Raw genomic sequence first — 23,238 nt, 5'->3', positions numbered from 1 at the left:
TTACTGATGGAACTATTGGGGCGGAGAGATCAAACTCATTGCACCAGTCCTGGACTTTGGTGACAGAGTGGGTACAAGGTAGTCCCCTTCTCAACGTTAGGCAGACCAAGGAGCTGATTGTTGACTTCAGGAAGGGAAAGATGGGGGACAATGCATCTGTCCTCATTGATAAGATGGAGGTGAGGCGAGTCAGCAGCTTCAAGTTCATATCTCTGAGGATCTATCCTGGACCATGCACCTTGCTTTCTCACCACTACTTTCTCAGCAGTTTGTGGAAATTAGGCATGATGTCAAACACTCTTATTAAACCTCTACAGGTGTATGGTGAAGAGCATACTGACTGGTTGCATCACAGCTTGGTTCAGTAATTCAAGCACTTGAGAATGAAGAAGGCTGCAGAAAGTGACAGACATTGCCCGGTCCATCAATAGTGAACTCACTATTGAAGGGATCTGCAGGAATCACTGCCTCATTAAGGCAGCTTATATCACCAAAGTCCCACACCATCCTGGCCATGCTCTCATCTTGCTTCTACCATCGGGAAGAAGGTGTAGGAGGCCGAGAACAGTCGCCTCCAGGATCAAAAACAACTTCTTCCCATCAACCATCAACCCTAACCACAACCCTACCTTAGCACCAAACTACTCCCATAATGAACTTATCCTAGTTGTTGAAACGCAGAAGCAAAGAACTGCAGATGCTGGTTTATACCAAGATAGACACAAAAGTGCTGCAGTAACTCAGTGGGTTGCTAAGTTACTCCAGCATTTTGTGTCTATCTTTGATCCTAGTTGTTTACATTTTGGACATTCTTGCAAAATACCTGAAAAGAGCTCTAGCTTTGTCTTTGGAGCTCTAATCCATCCTATTGCCAAGGTAATACTTGTGTGCATGTGTGGGTATTGTGCGGAGAGTCATCTCACCGATCACTGACATGGTTTTCATGGAATAGTTCAGCATAAGTTATCCAGGAGGAACCAGTCACACATAAAGTCCATGCCCTGAATTAGCAATGTTGAGGCAATTGTTTGGAGCCTAGTACTATTGATATTAAACTGGTGGGTTAGTCGGGATATCAGGCGTTTTTCAGTGTGCTTTGACAGGTCAAATTTCTTTTTAAATGATACAGATTGGATGTCGAATATGCTTAATTAAATCTGATGGTAGTATTGCACTTTGGCTGATGAAGCAATGTAAGCAGTTTGCATTTGTAATTTATTATGCATAGTGGAAATAGAGGTTATTGCTGGTCGTGTGCAGTGTCTTGTTTGCTTGCAGAAAAACATGCTGATGCATATATTAAGGCAAATGCAGTTATGGAGAGTTAAATGGTTACTAAAGTGGAGGTAAAGAACACTAGAGAGCGACTCTAGACACTGGACTATTGTATGGATGTAACATTGAAGTATTCATGTTAATCAGCTGCAATATATGATCATTTGGCAATTTGATCGTTGCAAAATGCAATCTGCCTCTCCCTCCAAAAACCATAACTGAAACTGATTTGTGTGTGGTGGGTAAACGCATTTAGAGCTGACAGTTGGATCTTATATTCAACAATGTCAGCTGCAATATCCCATTAAACGGAACAGACTATAAAGAATAGAATATCTCTTCAATCTACCTCCACTCCACATCATGAAGACATTTACAAAAAGACAGGTAGCAAGCCAAATTTCCGCCAACCCACCATTACGTAAAATAAGCCACTGATAGATGGCATCACCATCAGGTCTTATTACCAATCACTAAGTCACTTAATTGCTATGTCTATATGTTCTCAAAAATGTTACCATTCTCTTTGCGATTCTGCTTGAAGAATTACAGTGCAAAGTATTGTAAAGCCAGATTTTAATCCATTGTTGCACCTTATTGATTCCCTGCATAGCTGACCCAAGGTTAAAATTAAGCTAGCAGTCTGATCATTTAAATCCCAAATGCCACAGAGCATTACAACACATTGGTAGGACTTGGTGAAATAAAAAATTCCTCTGGTAAAATAGGACATACAAAATCCATGTGTTAATATTTTAGAGTGTATGTTAAATGAAATTTTAAGAATCTTTCACCTTGAGGTAAAAATGCATTTGCAAATGTTTATTTCAATGGAAAAGGTTCACATGTTGACAAGGTCTCATGTTAACACAACAGTGTTGGTTTAGGTTACCTGCAGCTTCTGAGGGCATTAAAGGATTACTCTAAACAACTGTGTTGTGAAGCCACCAATCATCACAAGATTTGAAATCATCCTTGGGAACCTTCCAGGAGTTTCCTTGCATCCAAAGTAACTGCACGCATGGGTTGAGTTTAATGCTTGTTGACCTGTAAAAATATTTTACGTTAATCGTTTGCCAGTGAGATTTCCCATTGCTTTTTAAGTTGCTGGAGTAACTCAGTGGATTAGTTTAGTTTATTGCTTATTGTCAGGTGTACCGAGGTACAGTGAAAAGCTTTTGTTGCAGGCTAACCAGTCAGCAGAAAGACAAAACAATTACAATCGATCCATTTACAGTGCATAGACGCACGATAAGAGAATAACGTTTAGTACAAGGTAAAGCTAGCAAAGTCCGATCAAGGATAGTCTGAATGTCTTCAAAGAGGTAGATAGTAGTTCAGCACTGCTCTCTGGTTGTGGTTGGATGATTCAGTTGCCTGATCACAGGGCAACAAGGAACTGCAGGTGCTGGTTTACAAAAATAGACACAAAGTCCTGGAGTAACTCAGAGTATCAGGCAGTACCTCTGGAGAACATAGACAGGGACTGGACTGAAGAACACCCAAAACATCCCCAATCCATGTTCTCCACAGATGCTGCCTAACCTGCTGACTGGCAATTTGTGTCTTTTTTTTCTCCACAAGTGAGAGGAGTTTGATTGGCAGATGGGTAGCAAGGATTAGAAATAAAAAGGGTGACCAAAGGAGACAAGGTGACCAATATGATAAGGAGAGAAGAGGAGTGAAACGTAAAGCCAGAGGAAGAGATATATGTGCATGGGGTTGCGGGGGAGGGGTGGGGTGGGGGGGGGGGGGGGGGTGATGGATGGGGAAGGGGACTGCGAGATTATAGGAGAAATGTCTGTGCACTGGAATGAGTGCAGTTTGTGGGAGAAGTTATTGTAATGGCAGTCTATTTTGTTCTCATTTAAAAAAATTGTTATTTGTATTTAATCACGTAACCATCACAGCCCTTCTCAATAAAAAACCAATACATTTAACTGCACGTAAATATGAACACACCTCTTTGGCAAAGTCCAAAACCCAGTGCACTGCCAACACAGACGTACTGCATACACCAGCATATAACTCACACCAACATATAACTCACACCAACATATAACTCACACCAGCATAACACATCAGTCTGAAGAAGGGTCTCCACCCAAAACCTCATCCATTCCTTCTCTCCAGAGATGCTGCCTGACCCGCTGAGTTACTCCGGCATTTTGTGATACCTTCGCACCAATATATGTAATTGTACACAGGAGCATGATCATATATAGGCATTGGAAAACCTATCTATTCTCCTCTTTGTCTGTTCTCGCCTATTTTAAGTTATCAAAATCCCTCACTTCACACTTGTCCGATTGCCTTATGAATTTATTCACGATTTATGACTATTTTTTCTGTATGTCTGGCAGATCACCTTCATTCCTTTAAATTAATGTTGCCATTGACCTTTTTAATCAAATTAAAAAGCGGTATAAAAAGCATTACCCAAACCAACATCCCTTCCATTGACTCCATTTACACCCTGCGCTGCCTCAACAAGGCTACCAGCATAGTCAAGGACGAGTTTCACCCTGTCCACTCCCTATTCTCCCCTCCCCCATAGGTAAGAGGTACAGAAGTGTGAAAACGAACACCTCCAGATTCAAGGACAGTTTCTTCACTGCTGTTATCAGGCAATTGAACCATCCCTATCAACTAGAGAGCGGTCCTGAGCTACTATCTACCTCATTGAAGACCCTCGGACTATCTTTAATCGGACTTTACAGGACTTTATCTTGCACTAAACGTTATTCCCTTTATCATGTATCTGTACACAGTGGATGGCTCAGTTGTAATCATGCATTGTCTTTCTGCTGACAGTTCCAGTTTTCCCTCCAATAACCTTTCAGAGACCCTTCTAGGCAGGAACTAGTTTGGTACTGCTGCCAAGCCAGTGAAATAGTCCATTAACGTTCATGAAGCACAATCTCAAAATAATTACCAAAGGCTGAATTACCAAGAAGGCAACTGGAGGTTTTAGATTTATACACCAGTCCAATTATGTCAACGCAGAAGAAAGCAAATTGTAAAACAAAATGAAATGCTCACAAACAAATAAAAAATGATAGCTGTTATTGTGTGAATATGCATTATTTGTGCAGAAAAAGGCTCTTTGAAATATAAAGTAAGCAGAAAAATTGACGATCTCAGATTTTTAATGTTAATATGAAGCATCTGGTAAAGTCATGTAATTTTTGAGGGGCAGCATGACAAGACATCCATCGAGGCATGTATATTCGTAAGTAAATCGTGTTCTCTTTACTTCTCTAGGCTAGAAAAACATTGTTAGTCCCAACACCTCGACTGAGAAAAGGACTGTTTAACAAAATTGTTCCACCTCCTGGGGCCGCAAAGGAAATAGTAAGAGTGTGTTCTACTGCTCAGGTGTGTATATTGTTAATGAATATGGTTGTTTCAAGCGCACTTCGAGACTGCAAAAAGATTTGAATTAGGAGCAGGAGTAGGCGTTTTGAGCTTGTCCTGCTATTTAATAAGATCTTTTACCTCATTGATTCTTGTGCCCTAAACCCAGATCCCACAATTTGTCAATTAAACAAAAATATTTTGATCATACTTTTGATTTCAGTCAATAATTGAGACTGAAGCTTTCCAGAGTTGAGAATTCCAAGTGTTCGCTGCCCTTTGAGCAAGACAATCTATTTCAGTCCCACATGGCCTAACACTTACATAGAGACTGTAACGCATTGTTTTGCGCTCCTCAGCCAGAGGAAAGCCTGCAGAATTTTGGAGGTTTCAATGAGGTCAGATCTCATTCTTTTAATCTTTGGAATGTCGACACCTCCCGTGGTCAGTAAGAATCAGCTTGGTGAATCTTTGCTATATCCCCTCTATATGAATATTGGCTTTCATGGGTTCAGGAACAAAATTTGTACATAATACTCCAAGTCTTACCATGACCCAAGTCTTCCCTCATGACTTACCACGAGGGACGACACGATGGCGCAGCGGTAGAATTGCTGCCTCGCAGTGCCAGAGACCCGGGTTTGATCTTGTCTATGGGTACTGTCTGCACGGAGTTTGTACGTTCTCCCTGTGCCATGTGGTTTCCTCCCACACATCAAAGATGTACAGGTTTGTAGGTTATTTGGCTTGTAAATGGTAAAATTGTCCCTAGTGTGTAAGATGGTGTTAGTGTAAAGGGTAATCGCTGGTTGGCGTGGTGGGCTGAAGGTTCTGTTTCTGTGCTGTATCCCCAAAGTCTAAAGACCCATTATAATACAATAAAACATCTTTGCTACTTAAATCCTCCACTGGTTATGAACTAGGCAACTGATTTGTGTGTCACAGTATTACACAACTGGAATAAATGGGGGTTTTTTGGAGACTGAGAGGAAGGAATCAGGCATGGAAATGCATACAGGATACTTGTCCCCTACTTGTTTACAAAAATAGACACAAAGTGCTGGTAATTTAGCGGGCCCGGGAGCATCTCTGGAGAAAATAGATAGACAATGTTTTTGGTTGAGTCCTTTCATCAGACTGATTGTAGTGGGGGAGGGGAGAAAGCTGGAAGAGAGGTGGAGGCGGGCAAAGTCTGGCAAGTGATCGGTGGATACAGGTGAGAGGGTTTTTTTGGTGGTTGGCAGGTGGTTGGACAAAGGCCAGAGATGAAAAGACGAAAAATGTGAGATGCAATCTTAATGAAATGCTGGCAGGCTCAATTTATAGTATGGCTTTCTCATCCTCTCTCTTGCATACCTGCCACAAATTCTACAAATTTCTCCATTTGCCACAAGCACGTTTAAACCCATCTGTGTCGGTGTAAGGGTATGTTAGTGGGTCGGCATGTCTTGAGTGTTCCAAGTTTTGGAAACCCAGTTTTTTGATCAAAAATTTCCAAATGTTAGGACAGAAAATGGCCGATTAAGCTCTAAGATAAGGAGTCCATTAATCGGGTTTGGATTAAGTTGTTCAGTTGATGCTTGCACTAGTTTCTTGGTTTAGTCCATAGTTTTGCCATCAGACAAATATACACATGGAAAAGTTTTAAAACTAACCCTTTTCCTTTGCCAAGAAAACACATCATACCGGTAGCTCTTTGACAGGATTCTAAATTGACCAAAGTAACAACCGTTTCCACTTTTCAACGTACCTAACTGTGAAATCAAAGTTATGAACTTTGGGTAAACATGACCTAACTGTTCTAAAGAGGAGCCTGCGTTAAAAACTCTGGGCGGTCCTTTCTGTCTTCTATATTTTTCTTAGATGTCTTCATACGATAACAGTTGGCTGTGTTATGATAACCGAATTCAAAAGGCTTTTTATGGCTGTGCAATTGTTGCCTTTTGACTTGGTGGGGATATTACTACTCGAGGCAAGCAGCTTAAGGCTCTACAAGTACTGGAGCACCACCTAGTGTTTCTTTCCAGTCCAGTCATTGCTGCTGCTTGCAAACAGGCAATCCATCCAGGCCTGCAAATATTAACAGCTAGTTAAAGATTGGCACCTCAAGTGATCTGGAAATGGGGAGAGTCTGAAATAGGCATCACTTTGATTTGAGATCAGGCAGGGAATAAATGAGAGGACGCAAATGATGCTGCCTTTAACAGAGGAAGAAGTTAAGGAGTAATGATAGGACTTCCATTAACAAAGTCACCACCCATTTAAAAATTGTTGCTGTGACAGGATATGAACTGTTAATGAATGAACTGAGAAGGGAACATGGAAAAAACGTGCGGAGAATCTACTTAAATTTAGTATTGTGGTCACACATCTTGGTGTAACAATACCAGTGACTCTATCACAAGGGTTCCATTATAAAAGGTTAACTCCTTGGTCTAGTAACCATGTGTTAAAGGAAACTAGTCTTTTTGTTCAAAACTTGATGAAGTGAAGTTAATATTTAAGTCTTTTTTTCTGTTTCTCTGATGATTAGGGCCGTTAATTAGAGAAATTAATTAACTGACTGATTACGTTTTCATAGTGTATTTACAATTATCATAAGGTCTAGTGAAATAGAATTTATTTGTTTCGAGGCAAAGATTCAACTGTCTGTGCATTTTAACTGGGTTACACGTTTACCTGCTAACAGGTGCACTTATATTTAGAAAGGCTTTCAACTGGCTGTTGAATCAATGTTGTCTGGAAAAACTACAGTAGAAGACTATTGTTGACAGTTCTTTCTATTTCCAGTCTGTCATTTTACATCAACCAGAGGAAGATAATCAGTAAAGGAAATCTCATTATAAATTGGAATTATTGTTAGAGATTGAAATTTTAATCAATAAAATACAGAAAAACATTTATGATGCACTACTTGAAAAAATATTTCACCAGTGAAACATTTTGCCAGTAATGAACTAATCGTGCATGATTTACACTTTTTGTTTTGTTATTTTTGTACGAATGCTGCATGTGATTTTCAAATTGCACATGTAGTATACTGCTGACTAATCTCCTTGTTTTGGAAATATTATGTTAAGTTGCTGTTGCTGTTAATACTCTTGCTGAACTACTATCTACCTCATTGGTGACCCTCGAACTATCCTTGATCGGACTTTGCTGGCTTTACCTTGCATTAAACGTTATTCCCTTATCATGTACCTATACACTGTAAATGTCTCAATTGTAATCATGTATTGTCTTTCTGCTGACTGGACACAACAAATGCTTTTCACTGTACCTCGGTACACATGACAATAAACTAAACTCAAACTAAAAGTTGCGTAGATAATGGTAAATGTTAATGTTACATACTTTGAAAATGCACGTGTTGCTATTGTTATTTGCTCTATAGAGGTTGATAATTGATAGGTATCTTGATGGGAGATTTTTATCAATACAAATGCCAGATTTTTCTAATTAAATCTGAAAGAGAAGCCCTGAACCTTCCAAGAAAATCCAAACCCTCATTACATGAAAGGTCTCAGCAGGAAAGATACTTATTTATGTAAAAGAAGACATATTTATCCAACAAATTTCACAATATCAGGACAATGATAATGCTCTTTCACTACTGAAATATATTTTTTGGTGATGCTGTTTATGCAATGTTGGAAATGGATGTTGCTCTGCGTAGAGAATGTCCCACTGACAGCAATGTATCAATCAACTTTTTTTTTTCCAGTGTTCTTGGTGTTGTTGCTTTAGGGATAAATATTGACCAGGAAACTAGGGTACTCTCTTCAAATTAATAGACAATAGACGCAGGAGTAGGCCATTCCGCCCTTCGAGCCAGCACCACCATTCAATGTGATCATGGCTGATCATTCACAATCAGTACCCCGTTCCTGCCCTCTCCCCATACCCCCTGACTCCGCTATCCTTAAGAGCTCTATCTAACTCTTCTAATGCTATTAGAACTTTACTGCACCGATGGGGCTTTAGTTTAGGAACTTACCCCATCTTGGTGGGTTGGCATGAAAAACATATTTTCCTGGCCTCTGCAGGCAAGTTAAGATGTTAACATTTTTAACAATTCTGAATTTGAAGGTACAAGGTGGCAAGGTGGAAATGTGCCGACTCTTGTGTTCTGAGTGAAACCAGCCGTGAGGGAGGGGGAAGAACAATGGAGTATCCGACGTGGGGGGACCGCCGTGAGGGAGGGGAGGGTGAGGGAGAAGAACAATGGAGAATGGGGACCTGGTGTAGGGGGACCGCTATGGGGGAGTGGGGGGGGGGGGTAGAACAAAGGTGGAGCTGGCGTACTTTGTAACTTTGTCAGCGCCGTAGGTGGCCATTATTTGCATACCTTGGCAAGCAAAGATTTTCACTGTGCCTTGTCACATGTGATAATAAAATATCCCATTCCATTCCATCTACTGTTCTTATACTTTTGTACTTTACCATGATAGGGCCTAATAAAGTAACATTTTTACTGAACGGTATGCAAAAAAAAGGAATTTCACTGTACGTAGGTAAATGTAACAATGAAGTACCATTGAACCATTGGATAGGTGACCTGCTTATCGTCATTAGTATTCACCCTCCTGCTTCCTCTTTTGATCATTTGCGATATTTTTCTTCCCTGTAGGGCATCAAGGTGCACTCACTCAGTCCTCTCCCAACTTTGCTGCAATTTGCAACTGGCAGTTGACAGAAAATCTCACTAAACGTGACAAGCTTGATCTTGCCTGTGGTCACATTTGTGTAGAAAACTATGATAGATCACACCCAGTATTTACACAGTGCTTACCTCCATCCTAAAGAAAAAATATATTCCAGGCTGGAACCACCTTGGAAAAGTCCTTCACTTACTTTGGGAGGATACACCTTCCCATGGTAAATAAACACCAATTCATCTCGCCCCTGAATCCCTGTGTGCACAGAACTTCCAAACGTCACACCGCATTCTTTCCCCACACACATGGAAACTGTTCATCTCTATAGTTGTTCCCTCCGATCAGAACCCAATTACTCACCCTGTCTTGCTCCTGGACTTAGATGCCAAATTTTTAATTACATGCTCAACAACATGAGATGTCGAACTTATAAAAAAAGTGTGTTGTGAAAGTCTGAAGACCAAAACGGCTATTCAGGGAGCAGTTCAATTTCCTAGGCCATTATTTCCAACAAGATGGTCCACTTTTCTGTCTGGAACGTCTGGGGTTGAGGGGAGATCTGATAGATGTGTATAACACCGTGAGAGGCATAAACCTTTTTCCCATGGTGAAAATGTCTAATACTAGAGAATTCAGCTATAAGGTGAGAGGGGGAAAGTTTAATGGAAATGTGCGGGGAAAGTTTTTCACAGAGTCGTGGAGGCCTGGAATGCATTGCCAGGGGTGGTGGTGGCAGATGTGATCAGTTCCCAGGCATCATGTTTGACACAAATATTGTGGGCTGAAGGGCCGGTCATTGTGCTCTACTGTTGTATTATCTATGTTCTCTGTGAAAAATAGAGCCATAAGTTCATGATAAGAATTCAAGCTGAAAATGTAAGAGAAACATCCAGAAGCTGAATACACACTGATAGAGTTACCAAAAGGATTGGAAATGAACAACATAAATGTACTAATGGGGAAACGATGCAAATATATAAATATAAAAAGTCATATGACAATATGTTGACCTAATTAGTAGGAGGGGGGAGCATGGTATATAAACACTAGCAAATAACAGTTTATGTGCTTCTCTGCTGTAAATTCTCTGTAATTAATTTATTATCTATTGTCCATACATGCACTTACTTACTTAGGAATAGTTGTTCCTCAGCCTATGGAAGATGATATCTTGGTATTTTCATACCAGCCATGGGCAGATGAAGCAACTTGGAGTAATTCTACTTTCTGACCCTAGTTTGAATAAGCACACTCTAAGTTTTGAACCAAGTACCATTTTTACAGAAGATGTTTACCAGGATGCTGTCTTGATTGGGAGTATTAGCTATAAGGAGATGTTGGACAAACTTGGATTGTTTTCTCTGGAGTGGCTGAGGCTGAGGTGAGATATGTTAGAAGATTGTAAAATTATGAGAGGTATACAAAGGGTAGACAGTCAGAATCTTTTTTCCCCAGGGTTAAAATGTCAAGGACTAGAGGGCACAGCTTTAAGGTCAGAGGTTGAAAGCTGATAGGAAATGCACTGGACAAGTATTTTTTACACAGAGGGCAATGGGTGCCTGGAACGTACTGCCGGGGGTGGCAGTGGAGGTAGACATGATAGTGCCATTTAAGAGGCTATTAAATGGGCACAGAGATATGCAAGGAATGGAGGGATATGGATCACATGTACAGAGGAAATTAGTTTAACTTAGCATCATGCTTGGCATGGGCATTGTAGGCTGAATGGCCTGTCCCTGTGCTGCATTCAATATTCAATTCCATATGGTGAGAAAAAAAATAATAGCAAGTTCATTCCACCATTGAGGAATTTTGCAAGTAGATTTTTTCTTATGTAGGATTCCCTGGTGTATCTCTACCTGAAGGAATGATGGAAAAGAAAGGAACACTTCTGACTAAATAAACTAAAAGGTAATTTTGTAAAATAGTATCTTTTGAAGTTGTTATGATAAGTTCCTTTTCTTTAAGTATGAAAATCTTGGATTTCTATGAAGTGATTTTCATAACCCCAGGAGACCATGAGGTTCTCTACACCCAATAAGGAACATTCATCATTTAAGCAGAGAAAGTTAACAGCCTTTGACATTGACATTTCCTCTCTACGGGCAAGTTGCCCGACCTGCAGCATTTCCTGTTTATATTTGAGATTTCCAGACTCTTCAGTTTTTTGCTATTGAAGTATTTTTGAAATGTAGTCACTGTGGATAACATGCTTTAGATAAAACCAGGACATGATGTAAAAGCTACTTTTCTGTTCGTATTTTGATAGTTAGTAAGCAATCTCATCTGTATTATATATTTCCTATTCTCCAGGGAGTGAAGGATTTCAGTGTACCTGTACGGCTTGATGCAAAGGTTCACATAGACCTGGTTGTGGTGGGTTCCGTGGCTGTATCTAAGAACGGTAACTTTTAGAATGTAAATTTAAAATATACACTTGCAATTTTTCAGAGTTATGTTGCAGTTTGACACCGATAAAGATTTTTAGTATCAATAAATTGCATTTATTTAGCATTTATTTGTTTAACTAACATAACAAAATACATCAACGAACTTCATTGAGAAATTACCTCAATGAAGACACAGTAGGTGAGTCAAGAACCAGGGGATGTAATTTTAAGGCAAAAAGATTTAATAGGAACTGGAGGGGAATTTGTTTCACATAGAGCATGGTGGGTATATGGAACGGCCAGAGGAGGTAGTTGAGGCAGGTACTATAACAACATTTAAAAGACATTTGGACAGGCAAGTGGATAGGAAAGGTTTAGAGGGATATGGGCAGGTGGAAATGGCGAAGATGGGGAATCTTGGTCGGCATGGCAAGTTGGGCCGAAGGCCCTGTTACCCTGCTGTATGACCCCATGACTCTAAGACAAAGTCTAAACTTAGCACTGAACCATAGAAAGAAGTATTAGTAGAGATGATCAAAGTCGGTGAAAGGGGTTGGTTTTATGAAGAGTTTTGAAGAAACAGAGAAACGTAGTCATGCAGCAATCAGGGGAGCAATTAATTCTACAGGTTGGTCTTCTTAGCAGATGGGAATAGGGTCACTTGAATGTAAGCATTGAAGAAATTGTGGAGTAGTATAGGCTATCTAGGCTATATAGCTCCTCAAGCTTATTGTGACATTCAGTGAAATTGTGGCCTCTATTTTGCTCTTCTGCTTGAACCTAATAATCTTTGATTTCACCAAAATGTTTGTCAAACTTGGACAGACTCATTGGTTTAGTATCCAAAATTCTCTGGAATGAAGGAATTCCAATGATTTCCATTTATGTTTCATTTAAATGGCAGGTAGATAGTTTATCTTGAGAGTTTACTTACTATTTCTAGATTTCCTTAATATGGAAACATCCTTCGAATATCTAGTCAATCTGGCTCCTTCAGAATCTTGCATGGTTCAATGTGGTCAACCTCATCCTTGCAAACTCCAGAGCATGGATCCAATTTACTCAAATTTTTCCTCATAATGCAAGTCTTATTTAATTGTGAGAACTTAAGGAATGCCTTAAGTCAAGTAGGAGGAAAGATTAAAAAAAGACAAAGTGCTGGAGTAACTCAGCAGGTCAGTCAGCATCTCAAGAGAACATGGATAGGTGGAGAACAGTCTGCAGAAGGGTCCCGATCCAAAACTCCACCTATCTATGTTCTCCGGAGATCCTGAATGACCCACCGAGTGACTCCAGCACTTTGTGTCTTCTTTTGTAAACCAGCAACTGCAGTTCCTTGTGTCTCCAGAAGAAATTATCAGTCAGTTTGTGGATGACATGCAAATTGGTGGTGTTGTAGAAAGCAAGGAAAGTTGTCAGATGGAAGATTGGGCAGAGCATTGGCTGATGAAATATAATCCCAACAAGTTTGAGGTGATGTATTTTGTGAAGGCAAATATGGTTCAGACACATTCAGTAAATAGTAGAACACTAAGGAATGATGATGAACAGGCCTGTGGCGGTTCAGGGACCTTGCTGCTTAAGTTCCCAGATTCCCAAAAGCGGCCACTGAGGTAGATAGGGTGATGGCCAATAACAACAATGCCTTCATCTTCAGTGGTCCTTTATGAATTGGTTGATGTGAAGAAGCAAGCAAATGATAGAATTTAATTGAGTTCATGTTTATAGAATTGAAAGCTAAAGCCTGGCACCTACATATGGAGCCAAAGTTTGTAAATAAATAACTGCCATTTTTAACTAATTTTGTATGTGTTCTGTAAAGGAAGTACCACACCTTTGACTTCTTGCTTCTAATATGTATAGTAATGTATAGGCCTGCAGCATTGTCCATCTATTTTCCTTTATTTGGAATATTCTTAACATGCAGTTTTCATTTAATCTCAAGGCTGGAGAATTGGAAAAGGAGAGGGATTTGCTGACTTGGAATATGCCATGATGGTATCATTGGGGAACATCGATGAGAATACTGTTGTCGTTACTACAGTCCATGACTGCCAGGTTTGTTAAACTTAACTATAAGAGAATGTGAGGTGAAATATCAAGGCATTATGTTGTTTAGTTCTGTTGAAAAAAAAGGTCAAATGCATTTAGTTTTGGTTTTAGAGATACAGCATGAAACAGGCCCTGTGGTCCACCGAGTCCACGTTGACCACTAATTGCCCATTCTCACTAGTTCTATGTCAGCCCACTTTCTCATACACTCCCTACACACCAGGGACAATTTACAGAGGCCAATTAACCTGCCAACCCCACACGTCTTTCAGATGTGGGATGAAACCGGAGCACCCAGAGGAAATCCACGTGGTCACAATTGGAAATTCCACACAGTCAACACCCAAAGTCAGGATGGATCCCAGGTCTTTGACGCTTTGAGGCAGCAGTTCTACCAGCTGTGCCACCCTTGTGCCACTGTGCCACCTATTTACATTGGGTATAATAGGTATTAAAAAAATTGTGGGCGGCAAAGTGGCATAACGGTAGAACTGCTGCCTTACATTTTTGGAGGTTATTTGACTTTGGTACATTTGTAAATTGTCCCTAGTATGTAGGGTAATGTCAATGTACGGGGTGATCGCTGGTCAGCGCGGACTCGGTAGCTGAAGAGCATGTTTCTGCCCTGTATCTCTAAAGTCTAAAGTAAAGTTTAAAGTTAATAAGGCGAACCATATCATTAATACTAATCCCATAATCTGTAATTGAACAGAAGGATCTTAAATATATGAATCATATGAAAATGGCAGTAAAATAATGGCTGCTGCTTCATCAAGTGCCTTGCACTCATTCCTGGATGCTTCCATTTCACACCCACAGCCATATAATCTCCTGGGAAAGACCTGAAACCAGCAAAGAGAACCAGAGCTAATAAAGGGGGAGTCGGGGGTGGAATCTGGGAAATGTCTGCATGACCCCTCACGCTATTGAAAGCAGTCCAGGAGATCTCATTGACCAAATGTGCCTTAACTGTTAATCCATTCACCTTCAACATGACGCAATACATTGCCCAGCCAAACACTCCTCCAGCTTCCTCTAAAAGGCATGCAGAGAGTTAGAAGCCACCACATGAACCAGCAATGCTTTCCAGACCCTCAATACCCTTTTCAAAAAGCATCCAGCCCATTCCTGCTTTTGTACACTTTAAATGTATATGGTGCAGTTTTCCCCAATGTGTCAAACCGAAATATTCCATCAATTGGCACCCAATCCAACTTGGACTACTGTGTGAATCGACATTTGCAAATGGGCAGTGCTGTAAACGGTGTTGTGACTGAGGCCATCAATAGAATATTTTCTTTTCAACTTGGAAAAATAAATATGAGCTTCTGCAGAGGAAAAAGAAAACCACAAATGGTGAAATTTGAAATAAAAACTGAAAATACTGTGAGTGGATAGCAGGACATTCTGTTCTACTGAAATGCAACACAGAACATTAACCTGCCTGTTTTAGTTGTTGATCAACCACCTATGCATTTCTGGCATTTGGTGACATTTTCTATTAGTAATGTCTTTCATTTCAAAATCTATATTTTAATATCACAGGATCTGGTCACAAGGTTCAGAAAAGAAAATTAAAATCCAAGTTCCATTACAAGGGCTGAATGATTTCATGACAATGGCTAATTTAAATGCTGAAGGATTTCAGATGTTAAGGAGAAATTTGATAGAAGCATAAAAAAATTAAGAAGAGTTTTAATTAAGCAAATGATAAAATGTTTCCATCGGAAGGAAAATCCATAATCAAAATACACAAATGGAAGCACTTTAGAAATGTAATCAGATGAAAGTGAAGGGGGAAAGATTTAATGGGAATCTGAGGGGCTGCTTTTTCACACAAAGGGTGGTGGGTGTATGGAACAAGCTGCCGGTGGAGTTAGTTGTGACAGGGAGGGACTATCGTGATGTTTAAGATTCAATTAGACAGGTACATGGATAGGACAGGTTTTAGATGGATATGGGCTAAATGCAGGAAAGTGGGACTTGTGTAAATGAAGCAGCAAAATGTGTAGGCTTTTTGTGTCTATCTAGTGTAAATGGGACATGTTGGTCAGTGTGGGCAAGTTGGGCCGAAGGTCCTGTTTCCACACTGTATGACTATAACTATGAGATATATAGTTGAAAATTTCAAATCTTTTTAGGGGCATGGGAGGGGATCTAATTTAACAGATCTCTCCATGAGCCAATAACCTGAACGAGGGGCTGAATATCGTTACACTATTCAACCCACAGTAGTTTTAACCCTCCAATATGTTAAATAAAGTGTGCTTGTTGTTCTAATAATCCAGATTGCTTTAATGCAATTACTCTTAGATACAGTACATAGATACATAGATCCATAGATCCATAGGCAATAGGTGCAGGAGTAGGCCATTCGGCCCTTCGAGCCAGCACCGCCATTCAATGTGATCATGGCTGATCATCCACAATCAGTACCCCGTTCCTGCCTTCTCCCCATACCCCTTGATTCTGCAAGCCCTAAGAGCTCTATCTAACTCTTTTGAATGCATCTAGTGAATTGGTCTCCACTACCTTCTGAGGCAGAGAATTCCACAAATTCACAACTCTGTGTGAAAAAGTTTTGCCTCATCTCAGTTCTAAACGGCCTACCCCTTATTCTTAAACTGTGGCCCCTGGTTCTGGACTCCCCCAACATCGGGAACATGTTTCCTGCATCTAGCGTGTCCAATCCCTTACTAATTTTATATGTTTCTATAAGATCCCCTCTCATCCTTCTAAATTTCAGTGAATACAAGCCCAGTCGCTCCATTCTTGCATCAAATGACATCCCGCCATCTCGGGAATTAACCTCGTGAACCTACGCTGCACTCCCTCAATAGCAAGAATGTCCTTCCTCAAATTAGGAGACCAAAACCGCACACAATACTCCAGGCATGGTCTCACCAGGGTCCTGTACAACTGCTGAAGGACCTCTTTGCTCCTATACTCAACTCCTCTTGTTATGTTCATTTTAGAGTTCAGTGGGATTGGACAGCATCGATAAGATACACACATGGATGCAGTGTACAGTAGGATACTTGAAAAGACAGCCTAATTCATCCATGCCAACAAAGATGTCCTATTTAAGCTAGCCCCATTCACCCACATTTGGCCCATACCCCTTTAAACATTTCCTATCCATGTACTTATCCAAATGTCATTTAAATGTTGTTATGGTACCTGCCTCAACTACCTCATCTGACAGCTCATTCCACATACCCACCACCCACAGTGAAAAAGTTGCTCGTAAGATTCCTATCAATTCTTTCCCCTCTCACCTTAAATCTATGTCCTCTGGTTCTTGATTCCCATACCCTAGACTATGACTTTATTTTAAACTTTAAACTTTAGAGATGCCAGGCAGAAACAGGCCCTTTGGCCCACAGAGCCCGCGCCGACCAGCGATCACCCCGTACACTAGCACTATCCTACACACCAGGGCCAATTTACAATTTCACCGAAGCCAATTAACCTACAAACTTGCACACCTTTGGAGTGAGGGAGGAAACTGGAGCACCTGGAGTCACAGAGAGAACGTACAAACTCCATGCTGACGGCACCCATAGTCAGGATTGAACCCAGGTCTCTGGCACTGTAAGGCAGCAACTCTACCGCTGTGCCACTATGCCGATCCGGACTTCCTATGGGCCAATATGGTCTACTTGTGAGGAATCAGGTCAGCACGAGAAAAAGTTAAAGGCGATTCCTCTGGCCCTGAACAATGTAAAATTTTTTACAGCACTTTTCAAATCTGATTCCACCATTGTGCTGGTGGTAGCAGGTATGCAGGGACAACTGCAGAATTTCCCCCAACTCTGCCAAGTTGCACACCATCCTGACTTGGAGGAACATCACTGTTTAATTTAGAGATATATCATATATCATATATATACAGCCGGAAACAAGCCTTTTCGGCCCACCAAGTCCGTGCCGCCCAGCGATCCCCGTACATTAACACTATCCTACACCCACTAGGGACAATTTTTACATTTACCCAGCCAATTAACCTACATACCTGTACGTCTTTGGAGTGATGCAGCCCTTCGGCCCACCCATCGATTACCCTTTCACACCTGTTTCTGATCCACTCCCGACACTAGGGGCAATTTACAGAGGTCAATTAACCTACAAACCTGCACGTATTTGGGATGTGGGAGGAAAATGAAGCACCTAGAGGAAACCTACGCTGGTCATAAGGAGAACATGTAAACTCCACACGGACAGCATCCAATGTCAGGATTCAATCTGGGTCTGTGGTGCTGTGTGGCTGCAGCTCTACCAACTGCACCACCGCGCTGCCCAAAATTGTTTTTTAATTGATTCCATGGTATTTTCATTCAGGCAGCACATGGTCCCTCAGAATTACTCTCTTACTCCTGCAAACTGTGGGTGAAGTATCTTCATCCGAAGAGGTTCAAAGGTTCAAGTTTGCCCCCAAAACATCTTCTCATGGGTATTTAGGGGTGAGCAGTAAATGCTGGCCTTGCCAATGATATTCCCATACCAAAAATGAGTAAAGAAACTGAATCTGACCAGGTGGTAGAAGTGCTTTTTACCTTGAACTGTCGTCATATGAAAGCCAATGGAACTGAAAATGGTCATAGTTTGAATTCAGACAGAGAGAAAAAAAAATCAGAAGATCTAGTTTGACCATTCCATTTATTCCCTCCAGTTGCTTTAGTGTTTGCACATAAAAAGCATCTATGAGCATCTTAGTGATTTGGGGAGATGCCTCTTAATGGAAGGGAAAACCCAGCGGCTCTCAGAATTAAGTGGTATGCTTCACTGCTTCGCATGGGAAGATGGTGCAAGAGTAACAGCCCCAGCCAGGAAGCCAATCATTGGCAAGGTAAACATTTAAACATGGGTTTAATTTCTAAATAAGTTTTTGAAAAAATAAACACCTGCATGTATATTTACACGAGGATAAGGCTGCTTTGCAGAAGGATCCTTAAACATTTCCTCTAATTCATTCATTGCTAAAGGTGCCATTTGGCATCAGTTACACTGCATTTCCCTGGTTCGGAGAAGGTGCCAGAAGGTGTTTTTCCCCCCCAGTTATACAGACTAAAAGCCAACAGCAGCAAGTTTGGCACTGTAGAACAAGTGACATAAGATGCGAAACACTTGGTAGCATCTATCGAACATTCTGCAAATTTTCAGGCAAAGTTTGCGAAGAACTTTCAACAATTTCAATGCTTCTGTTTTTCTAGTTGCTTGACATCCCAGAAGAGTTGATGGACAACCATGATCTAATTGTCGACTACATCCTTACACCTACTCAAGTGATCACGACCAATTGCAAACGTCCCAAACCTCAAGGAATTATATGGTCAAAGGTTTGCAAACTTCATTCATTTTCTACACAGTTCCTTTTTCTCTTCTTCTGCCAAAATAGTTTCCTCCCCATTCAGAAAGAGTATGGTCTTTCTGCACCATGTACAAATCCCTGTATTTGTCATTTATTTACAAGTTGAACCAATTTGTAATTAGCCTGTTAAGAGGAGTGATGTCACCTTCATTCTGTCTCTAACAACTTCCCAAGTTTCTCCAATGTACGCAGCGGTAGAGCTACTGCCTCACAGCACCAAGACTCAGGCTCGATCCTGACTACGGGTACTGTCTGCACGGAGTTTGCACGTCCTCCCTGTGACCGCATGGGTTATCCAAAGACGTACAGGTTTGCTGGTTAATTGGCTTTGGTAAAAATTGTAAATTGTCTCTAGTGTGTAGGGTAGTGCTAGTGTACGGGGTGATTGCCAGTTGGTGTCAAAAATAATAGAGCAGAGCAAGATAGACTACTCAACCCTAAAGACCGTAGTACGTCATGGTGCCATTTTAGTAGGCAGAAACTTGCAGAAACATTAAAAAAGAAAAATAACAAAAATCTGTGAATTGATAGATGAGATATATTCTGCATTTTTATGGTATCATCACACATACTGTTCCCCCAAAACATTGATTATATTGCGAGATGCATAGTGAACGGCGTGTTTTGCTTACTAAAATGGCAGACGTTTCGCTCATTTGCGTACTACACTTAAGTATAGGCGATTTTGATGGAGTGGCTCATCTGGCTCCTCTAGTATCTTTGGTTGGCGTGGACTCAGTGGGCCGAAGGGTCTGTTTCCATGCTGTATCTCTACAGTCAAAAGTAAAGTATACATTTCCATGTTCCTGTCCAGTCACCAGGTATTCCAGTCCACACTCCCCCCACTTTAGTGGGCTGTATCATTGCAACATTATTGCACTCTGCATTAATAGAGTGAATTTTCAGAATAAAACTCTCCTGAGGTAATGTTATAGGGAGACATTGGGAAAGCGAACATGAGGATAGATCTTGCTGAACAGGAAAGCAGATAGTAGGCACCGAAAGGCCAACTCTGGTTCCTATATCCAATGGACAAATAATGTCTACAAGCAACCTTAACTAAATGTAAGTGATACAAAGATAATTATTTTGGATAATCCAGCACAACTTCCTGCTGCAGCTTAAAACTACCTGAACATTAGTGTCAAGCTAAACACAAAAATAGAAAACTTTAGTTGGGCCACTGCTCGAGCACCATGTGCAGTTCTGGTCATCACACTGGAGAAAGGATGTGTTTACACTGGGAAGGGTGCAAAGGAGGTATGCTTGAAATATTCTGCAATTTTGCCTGTGATGGAGCTGGTTATGAGAGACTGGATAGGCTAAGTTTGTATACATTGGAGTGGAGAAGGCTTAGGGGATATTTGATAGAAGAGGGGCATAGATTGGATAGACAGCAGAAAACCTTACCTCATGGTGGAAGTACTTAAAACAAGAGGGCACAAAGTGCTGGAGTAACTCAGCAGGTCAGGCAACATCTCTGGAGAACATGGATAGGTGAAGTTTCGGGTCGGGACACTTCTTCGGACTGATTGTAGGTGGGGGGGGGGGGTGTAAGAAAGCTGGAAGAGAGCAGGGGCATGACAATGACTGGCAGGTATTAGGTTAATACAGGTGAGGAGGACTTTTTAATAGACAGACATTTCGACAAAGGCCTGAGATGAAAAGACGGAAGATGTGAGACAGGAACAAGGTGTAAAAATGAGAGGACCTGGCTTTAGGGTAAGGGGTAAGAGACCTCGGTGGGGATCTGAGGGAAAACCTTCCGTGGCCAAGGCATTGATGGCTACTGACCAGGTGGGTTTAGTATAGATTGGCACGATAGTCAACATAGACTTGGTAAGTTGAATGGTCTGTTTCTGTGCTGTGTGATTATGACATGGATGGCTGGTTTCATTGTGCCTTGGCAGTGTTGAAATGAGGGATTAATGCTGGCTATACAGTATGGGAAAAGAATGCTGTGTTATTTCAATCAACAAGCATAGATGTTTCTCTGCAAACTCCATAGATTAATAATTGGGTTGAAAAGTACCAAACAATTGACTTAAACAAGTTTTAACCCGTGATACTTGCAGTTCCAGCTGCAAAATAATTTGGAGTCACACAACAGGCAGTGCTCAACAGTTGGACGATCCCAAATTTGCAGCGGAGTCACAGATTTGGCTTGTCCCACCTGGGACAAAAGCAAACGGAGTCAGCAGTATTATGAACTCCCGGGGCTAGTCTTGTATCATTGTCAAGTAAATGGATGCATAATATAGTTCTCAGCATTGTAGCGGATCTGTTCCATAAATAGAATGTCTGTAATGGGGCAGGTGAATGGGACAGTACCCTGGCCTATGGAAGGACTGTTCAGAAGACTGATATTACAGGGGATGAAGCTGTTCCTGAGAATGGTGGTTGCATGCTTTCAAGCTTCTGTACTTTCTGCTGGACGAGAGCAGGGAGAAGAAAGAATGGCCAGGGTGGGACAAGCCTTTGATTGTGTAAACCTGAAGCACAAAGTTACATTTATGTGAAGCAAAGAGCAAATTGTGCTCACTTTAAATATCCTGTAATCACCGTTTTTCCTTTTCTGTTCGGGACAGGTGGATTTGGAGATGATGCAAAAAATTCCAATCCTCAAAACCTTTTACTCCAGAGAAAAGCAAGAGGGCAAGGATGTCACGCTGAAGGATGAGAGATGTATTGAAGAAAAAGAACTGCAGAAGTTATCTGGTGAAAGGATGCCCAGGAAAAGTGCAAACGCAACACGGCTGAAAAATGATCCATTTGAAAAGACTGGGAGTTGTGATAAGTGTGAAGAAGAAGCAGAATGTGACTCAAAAGCCCAGTCTAATGCCACAAGTAGAGTTACTGCAGTTTACATGGGTAACATACCTCCAAGCCTGAGAGTCAGTGAATTGAAGAATATTTTGAGAGATCGCAATGTAGCTCCACTGCGTCTGAATTGGCAAGGGGCCCAACACCGTGCTTTCCTTGACTATAAAGATGAAATAACTGCAGAAGCAGCTGTAACTTCACTGGCAGGGTTAAGTGTAAGTGGGAGTATAATTAGAGTTGAATTTGCCAAACACCAAGGTGACAACAGATTTAGAAGTCAAACAAATGCACGTGTGAATAGACAGTCTTTAACCTGATCACATAATACAAATGTTCATATAAAATTTTAAATGCAAAACAAAAATAACGTTTCTTAATCAGATGTCTAATTAAAGTGAAATCAGCTTATTGTCATTGCTTGTATTGCCTTGTTGGAAAATAATTCAAACAGGTGTAAAAACGTCAGGGGACATTTTCAATTCACAAATAGTCAATAGAATAAATGGGCGGCATGGTGGCGCAGCTGGTAGAACAGCTACCTCGCAGCGCCAGAGACCCGCGCTCGATCCTGACCTCGGGTCCTGTCTGTGTGGAGTTTGCATATTTTCCATTTGACCACTTAAGTTTCTTCCAAGTGCCCCGGTTTCTTCCCACAGCCACAAGACGTGCAGATTTGTAGGTTAATGGGCCTCTGCCAATTGTCCCTCGTGTGTCGGGAATGGATGTGAAAGTGAGATAACATAGAACTAGGGTGATTGATGGTCATTGGGGAATCAGTGGCAAAGGGCCTGTTTCCATATTGTATCTTTCAATTAATTCAATCAATCAAGCAATAAGAATTCTTGATCTGAACAAACAAGGTGCCATTCTAAATTCTAACATGTAGAAATAATATCTGTAATACTCTCTATCCCCGAAGAATGCGGTTTCTGACCTTACGATCCTCTTTCATAGAAACATCATATAAAATAATTCAACAGGCTTTGTATTTTTTCATCCTTTTCCCCTTGTTGGTCTTTATAAAGTATTGTGTATGAAAGAACTGCAGATGCTGGTTGAAACCGAAGATAGACACAAAAAGCTGGAGTAACTCAGAGGGACAGGCAGCATTGCTGGAGAGAAGGAATGGGTGACGTTTCGAGGTGAGACCTGAAGAAGGGTCTCGACTCGAAACGTCACCCATTCCTTCTCTCCAGAGATGCTGTCTGTCCCACTGAGTTACTCCAGCTTTTTGTGTCTATCTTATTTTATAAAGTATGGAATGAATCTCTATGACTGCTCACAGGGTTAATTGATACACCATGAACATAAA

General features: G+C 41.0%; 1 protein-coding gene across 3 annotated transcripts in view; it reads left to right on the top strand.

Moving 5' to 3' along the window:
• mthfsd (methenyltetrahydrofolate synthetase domain containing) overlaps window positions 1–22,846 on the top strand; it is a 31,508-nt gene extending 8,662 nt beyond the window's left edge. For all 3 annotated transcript variants that reach the window (XM_078401761.1, XM_078401762.1, XM_078401764.1), the window contains exons 4-8: window positions 4,540–4,653; window positions 11,604–11,694; window positions 13,626–13,738; window positions 18,946–19,071; window positions 21,692–22,846. In XM_078401761.1, coding sequence (XP_078257887.1) covers window positions 4,540–4,653; window positions 11,604–11,694; window positions 13,626–13,738; window positions 18,946–19,071; window positions 21,692–22,243 — 996 coding nt within the window. In that variant the 3' untranslated portion in view covers window positions 22,244–22,846. The remainder of the gene's footprint in view (window positions 1–4,539; window positions 4,654–11,603; window positions 11,695–13,625; window positions 13,739–18,945; window positions 19,072–21,691) is intronic.
• Window positions 22,847–23,238: the final 392 nt, after the last annotated feature.

This window comes from Rhinoraja longicauda, chromosome 6 (genome assembly GCF_053455715.1).
Source record: "Rhinoraja longicauda isolate Sanriku21f chromosome 6, sRhiLon1.1, whole genome shotgun sequence".
Lineage (NCBI taxonomy): Eukaryota > Metazoa > Chordata > Chondrichthyes > Rajiformes > Arhynchobatidae > Rhinoraja > Rhinoraja longicauda.
The sequence above is the reverse complement of the archived record's forward strand: the minus strand, read 5'-3'. Positions and strand labels throughout refer to the sequence as shown.